The sequence below is a fragment of the Heptranchias perlo genome, chromosome 35 (assembly GCF_035084215.1).
Source record: "Heptranchias perlo isolate sHepPer1 chromosome 35, sHepPer1.hap1, whole genome shotgun sequence".
Lineage (NCBI taxonomy): Eukaryota > Metazoa > Chordata > Chondrichthyes > Hexanchiformes > Hexanchidae > Heptranchias > Heptranchias perlo.
This window is the reverse complement of record NC_090359.1, coordinates 5,672,889-5,680,081: the sequence shown is the minus strand read 5'-3', so window position 1 is coordinate 5,680,081 and position 7,193 is coordinate 5,672,889. Positions and strand designations below refer to the sequence as shown.

The 7,193-nt window shown below is 40.9% G+C and overlaps 1 protein-coding gene across 1 annotated transcript; it reads right to left on the bottom strand.

Annotated features, from left to right (window-relative positions):
* Nucleotides 1–1,836: 1,836 nt before the first annotated feature.
* On the bottom strand, nt 1,837–6,680 carry LOC137301994 (probable G-protein coupled receptor 139). Its single transcript, XM_067971708.1, has 2 exons — nt 6,584–6,680; nt 1,837–2,732 (listed from the first exon to the last, which is right to left on the bottom strand). The coding sequence occupies exons 1-2, from the start codon at nt 6,678–6,680 to the stop codon at nt 1,837–1,839; spliced, it is 993 nt and encodes a 330-aa protein (XP_067827809.1).
* Nucleotides 6,681–7,193: the final 513 nt, after the last annotated feature.

Here is a 7,193-nt window from a genome sequence, read left to right as displayed (position 1 = left end):
GTTTTGATTATTTTTTGTATCTGTCCACTACATTTTAGTGACCTGTGTACATGGATTCCTACATTTATTTGGACCTCCATTTTGCTGGCTTTCCACCATTTAATACATTCTCAGATTCATCCTTTTTCGTCCAAAATGGTTGACCTCACATCTTGCTGCGTTGAAATCCATCTGCCACCGTTTTGGCCACTCAATTCATTTATCAATGTATCTTTGTAAATTTATGTTCCCATCTTCAGTACTTGCAATGCAACCTGTCTTTTTGTCATCAACAAACTTGGATATATGGCTACCCATTATGTTATCTCAGTCATTAATAAATGCAGTGAATAGTTTATGCCTCACCACAGATTCTTGTAAGAAACCAGTGATCGAATACAAACCAATTCGAGCATAGTCACATGATCCCTACTCTGTGTCTTCTCCCGCCGAAACAATCGCATTATCAGGTCAATAATTTGTCTTCAATTCCATGAGCTTCAATTTTAGCTAACAATCTCTTCTGTTGAACTGTATCGAATGCCTTTTGAAAGTCCATATAATTACATTTGTAGACATTCCGCTGTCTGCTGCTGTAATTACTTCATCAAAAATTCAATTAGGTACGTTAGACATGACCTACCCTTTACAAATCCATTTTGGCTCTCTCTAATCAGGTCACATTTCTCGAAGAGTTCAGTCCTATTGTCCTTAATTATAGATTCCAGTAACTTCCGTACAACCAGTGTTAGACTAACAGGTCTATGATTTCCTGGTTTCTCTCACCTTTCTATAATTATGGAGTTACATTTGAATTTTCCAATCTGAACGGACAATTCCTGAATCGAGGGCACTTTCGAAGGTTATGGCTAAAATATCTTCAATTTCCTTTAAAATCCTGGAGTGGAAACCAACATATCGGAGGGGTTTATCAGTACTTTAGGGCCTATGGGTTGAATGTTGCAGTGAGTGATAAACGAAAGCCACCAGCCGTTCATTAGACTTACACTTGCCCATTGATTTTCCATGAGCTTTTGCACCGCAAGGTCGTGAAAATTAGAAATCCACAATGCACGGTGCACTCGACAGGGCATGTGGGACCTGTGTGAACAGGACAAGCAGCTGTGTGTTTCCTTAATGCATCAGATTATAGCGGTGCAGTCAGAAGTATCAGTTAGATTAGTGAATTCAATGTTAAATCAGGCTCACAAAACAAAATCAAGAGAGGGTAAAAAGTTTGTATTATTAGACAGAGTTAAAAGAAGCAAAAAGAAAAAGTGAAAAAAATAATTAATTTAATTATTGTTTTCACGCCCAACAATAATTAAAATCAGAAGTAAATATACTCCACACTTGTAAAAGTTAATGTTCGGAAGTAATTGAGACTTACCACGTCGCTAAAAGCTAAATGACTTGATCCCTTTTGTCGGCGAGTTCAGTCTGAAGCTGCGACGTCAGTACAGGAACTTTAGGTGGTTCAATACATTCAAACGGGGAGCTAACCGGCGAGACACCGATTTGGTACAGCTTTTTGGAGGAGCATCATATTTCCGAGAGCAAGTTCTGGATTTGCGCTGCTAACTGCGAATGTGTGCCCGCCAGCAGCAGCTTTCCGATTTCCACATAAATACCGTGAGCCCTGTTAGCCTCAGCGATATGTTCATACCAAAATCCGGCTAATTATTTTTACTATTACTGTTTTCTTGCTTACCTTAACATTAGGGAGTTCCAATCCTTGATTCATTATTTATTTCCCTGGTACATCAGGTATATTATCCTCTTCCTCGACTGTGAAGACTGTCACAAAGTAATTATTGAACAAGTCTGCCATTTCCTTATTTTCATTTATTTTTCTTCTCATCTAATTAATTTGACCATCATTGCGAGGGGATATTTCACTCCATTCCTCAACTCCTCTCTGAATTTCCTTTGGGTCACTGCATAAACAAAAGTGTTCGTGCAGCAACTCAGGAGCTGGAGCATGAAGCCGATTTCTGTAACAAATGTGGGCAGGGGAACAGGATATCCCAAATAATCCAACCGTCTCAATATAGAACACGCAGTGAACACCACCCATAACAGGATGAAATTCCCCGATATAACAAATAGTAAAACTATGGATTTCCTTCGGTTCTCCATCTCTGGGTCACTGGGACTCTCCCCACTGCTGGGACCCCGGATTCTCCTGCGTGCTCTGCTGGCCACGACAATGTGCCTGACCGTTAATACATTGAACAGTACAATCAAAAGAAATGGAATAAATGGCGTTAACACATAATGCATTAATTCAGTGACCGTCCAGACCAGCGAATGAGCTACAATGGGTGGGACACGGCAAAACCAGGGACTATTAGAAAGCCAATACTCATTTGTATACAGAAAATACCAGAAAATGTTCTTCAAGCCGCTCAGCACAGTTACTGTTCCTAGAACCAAAGCCGCCGTCTTCTCGGTGCAATATTTAGTTTTCAGCTTCTGGCAACAAATGGCCACAAATCGATCAAAGGTGAAAGTGACCGTGAACCAGACTGAACAGTCTGTGACTGCATAAAGCAGGACGGCGTGGATATTACACATTCTAATTACCCGCAGAAAACTAAATTGTTCCCGATAAACAATCGGAATCTGCCTTAATATCAGATCGATGATAACGACCAGTAGATCCGCCGCTGCCATGGCCACCAGGTAGCGAGTGACACATTTGGAGAGACCGCACTTTCCCCGAGACATGATCACAATCGTCACCACGTTAACTGTAAGCAAGACAAAAATAGAAAAATGATTCACCAGACTCAGGAAAAACACTAATTTGATGCGTTTCCAGTGGAAGAAAGGAGCAGGTTATAGAACAGGGACATTATTGTTCTTCACAATAAACTGAAATGCGCCAAGAAATTTGCAGCTTCTCTTTTATTCCAATGATGGAATTGGATTATTTTAGCTGTGACGGGGCGTCCTGGAGATAGGGTTTGTAATCAGAGTAATGAATCGGCAAATAAGTGAAGCAACGGGATCAAATTCAATATGTTTAAAAACAGAAACTTAGTTTGGAATTAATACAAATGCAACCAATCGGAAAATGAAAGCCTCACTTTCACCTGAGCCAACGGGAAAGGAAAAGGTTGGACGTTTGCGGGATTGAATTGCAGCGTGTGTGAGTTCGCTATTGGAGTGATACACGTGACGTCAACATCCCGAGGTGGGGACGTGATGAAAGAGCCAGAGGAGGAAAAGGAATGGTCGAATCGCTGACGCCCTTTGAATGGAATCGTCAGCAAAGAACACCCATTGTCTGTGTTCATACATTGACCTTGGTCACTTGTTCAAGGCAGTGAGAGCATCTGTGCAATGACACAAATCAAACCCTCCCATCCAATGATTGTAATATTCACAAGAGATGGGAATATATGAACATAAACATTGCAAGAAGAAAAAACACCAAGGTCCATCGAGTTTGCCTTCTACCTTCCTGCTAATCGCATGATACAACGACAATAGAGTTGGTGGCTAATCATAGCAATCAATCTCTCTCAATTAATCTACAACAGACCCAGACATGAGGTGAGGAAAGCCCCAGTGTTGGAAACCTTTGGGAACCATGGATCCAAAATCACCTTTTCCTCCCAACGACGTTACACTTACCATATGTCATGTCTCACATCACTCATCCACTGTCCCCAAAATGTTATTTTCAGAAAGAAACCTAGGTAATTTGTGTTTCAATGAATCAATACTAACTGCTTCCACCAATTCGCAGAAGAGCCTGTTCCATAGATTGACCACTCAAACACTGAAGTACTATTTCTGTAGCTTAGCTTTGAATTCACCTCCGCCACTCACCACACCCCACCCTTCAATTGCAGACTGCGTCCTATGGTTCTACAGTTCTGCACAAAGTGAAACAGAAGCAGCCTGTCGTGGTCCACATTATCTAGTCTAGAGATAGTTGTTCCACTTTTCTGCTCTTGGTCTAAAATATTTTATATTTTAATTCCTGTTTGTTTTATATATTAGAAGTGAGGCGCAAGCTGATACTGTGCTCTCTGATTCGCAATGGTCAATCATTGGATGGACGGAGTTGGAGTCACGCTAAGCTCCATGAGCGGCAATTGTATATTTAGGGTCATGTGTGATGCTCCGCACCAAAAATACAAAGGTAGAAAATGACAGTATAATGTAATCAATTTTGCAGGCAAGTTTTCTAATTACATTCCAGGTAATATTGTAACAACAATCATTTGCTTTATATTGTTTAATAATATGGCTGGCAGTATAATACACCAACCAGCGAATTCAAAACGATCTGTATTCTCGTCAAATATTGTTAACATTGCTCTTTTCCATCGGTGGTGAGAATTGAATAAGCTTCCAATTCATATAGGGAATAACACACAGTGCAATATCGAATGAGTTCACTGTCAGAATACGCAACGAACAATGATTGTGGCGCCGATGAACATAGGAACATCGGAACAGGAGAAGCCATTCAGCCCCTCCTGCCTGCTCCGCCATGCCTGATCTGTGATCTAACTCCATGTACACGCCTTTGGCCGAAATCCCTTAATACCTTTGATTGCCAAAAAGCTATCTATTACAGATTTAAAATGAGCAATTCAGCATTATCAACTGCATTTTGTGGAAGAGAGTTCCAAACTTCGACCAACCTTTGTGTGTAGAACTTTTTTTCTAATCTCGCTCCTGAAAGTCTGACTCTAATTTTTAGACTGTGCCCCCTACTCCTAGAATCCCCAACCAGCGGAAATAGTTTATCTCTGTCCACCCTATCTGTTCCCCTTAATATCTTAGAAACTTCGATGAGATCACCCCATAACCTTCGAAACTCCAGAGAATACAACCCCAATTTGTGTAATCTCTCCTCGTAACATAACCCTTGCAATCCGGCTATCATTCTAGTAAACCGACGCTGCACTCTCTCCAAGGCCAATATGTCCTTCCAAAGCTGCGGTGCCCAGAACTGCTCACAGTACTCCAAGTGCGGTCTAACCAGGGTTTTGTATTGCTGCAGCATAAATTCTGCCCCTTTGTACTCCAGTCATCTAGATATAAAGGTCAACATTCCATTAGCCTTATTGATTATTTTCTGCACCTGTTCATGATACTTCAATGATCTATGTACCTGAACCACGAAGTCCCTTTGGACATCCACTGTTTTAAACTTTTTACCATTTAGAAAGTAACCTGTTCTATCCTTTTTTGATCCAAAGTAGATGACCTCACATTTGTCTACATTGAATTCCATTTGCCACAGTTTTGCCCATTCACCTAATCTATCAATATCGCTTTGTAATTTTATGTTTTCATCTACACTGCTTACAATGCCACCAATCGTTGTGTCATCTGAAAACTTTGATTTGAGACTTTGTATGCCTTCATCTAAGTCGTTAATAAATATTGTGAATAATTGAGGCCCCAAGGCAGATCCCTGCGGCACTCCACCAGTTACATCCTGCCCATTATTCCTACTCTCTGTCGCTTTTCGCTCAGCCAACTTCCTAACCAAGTCCATACGTTTCCTTCGATTCCATGGGCTTCTTTTTTAGCTAACAGGCTCTTATGTGGGACCTTATCAAATGCCTTCTGGAAGTCCATATAAATAACATCCATTGACATTCCCCTCACCACTACTTTAATCACCGCTTCAAAACATTCAATCAGGTTTGTCAGGCACGACCTACCTTTCACAAATCCATGCTGGCTCTCTCTGATTAACTGAAAAATATCGAGATGTTCAGTCACCCTATCATTAATTATGGACTCCAGCATTTTCCCCACAACAGATGTTAGGCTCACTGATCTATAATTCCCTTGTTTTCCTCCCTCTTCTTTCTTTAAAAGCGGCGTAACATCCTGATCAGAGATACGAAGAACTGAACCAGTCAGGCACGGTTATTAATACAGGTTATTTTTCGAAATAAATCCATTAAATGACCGGAATAAAAATAAACTGTAGCTCACTTAACCATTCTAACTTAACCAGTCAGGAACAGTGACACCAACGTAGAAGATGAAACGATGGAAAGCGTGAGAGCTGAACCAGATTGGTTCATCAATGCATGTTTAATTTTTCTGGCAGGTGTTATTCGTAGAAAAAAAACTAAACATGTCCTGCCAAAATTGCAGACAGTGTGAGTTCAGAAAACGTTTCTCACCTGACACTCGGACTCAGTATTTACAGAAGAATGTACATTTTTAATAAAGAGAATGAATTAGTCACATGACATGACCTGTCGTCTGAAAGATCACCGGGATCTTAATAAGATCGCCTGAAATGATACTAATAATGACCACTGAGGACACACTTTTCATTGAACTGACACCAATGAATGGGAATTCACATCAGTGGAGCATGGACCAATGTCAAACACACACAATCAATGAAAAGAAAGGAAGAAAGAATTGCATTTTGGTAGCGCCATTCACAACTTTAGGACGTTCCAAAGTGCTTCACAACCAATGAGGTTTGCAGTGCAGTCACTGTTGTAATGTAGAGAGAGTAACTAAATAAAGAGCTGGACAGGCTAACGAAGATGTCACTACAGATAAACTCGGCTTCCTGAAGTACCAGGTGCAGATAGTAACTTACCCGGGACACCGAACGCAGCCAGGATGGGGAAGTAAATCTTTTGTATGTCATTAAGCGCCCATAGAATCTGGAGCTTGATCATGTAACTAAGAGACATTATTTCCCCTTCTGCAAGAAGCGATGATTCGATGGTTGGTCCTGATCCTGGGATAAATTCTCCGATTGACACAAACAGTGGATTTTCCTTAATTATAGCAGAGTGAATCCAACCGGGCAGAAAATCAGGTCCCGTGCTGACTGGGTTTAATTACAGTCACTGAACTAACAGGTGAAGTAAACAACTCTCATTCCATGATCTCGAACAAGAACAACAGAACTTCCATTCAGATGAAGCCCCGGAGACCAGGTTAAAAGCTGCACCTTCATACACGCATACAAGTACCACAATAAGTTGTATTGGCCGCAATTAGTGTGGGAGTGGGATTAGGTCGCTGATAGGATATGGGCAGCTGAGTTTCGCATGATCAGAATTTCACGGATGGTAAAGGATGGGAAGCCGATCAGTGGAGAATTGGAACAATGGATTATGGAGATGAAAATGAAAAAAATAACGGTACGTTAACATTGTGGGTATGTTACTGGACCATTAATTCAGAGGCCTTGATGAGTA

Excerpts from the sequence above, each read along its gene's own strand:
- LOC137301994 (XM_067971708.1), bottom strand. The coding sequence starts at position 6,680 with ATGTCTCTTAGTTACATGATCAAGCTCCAGATTCTATGGGCGCTTAAT. Across the intron at positions 2,733-6,583 it reads GGCTGCGTTCGGTGTCCCGG|TTAACGTGGTGACGATTGTG; the intron begins GTAAGTTACTAT and ends TCTTGCTTACAG.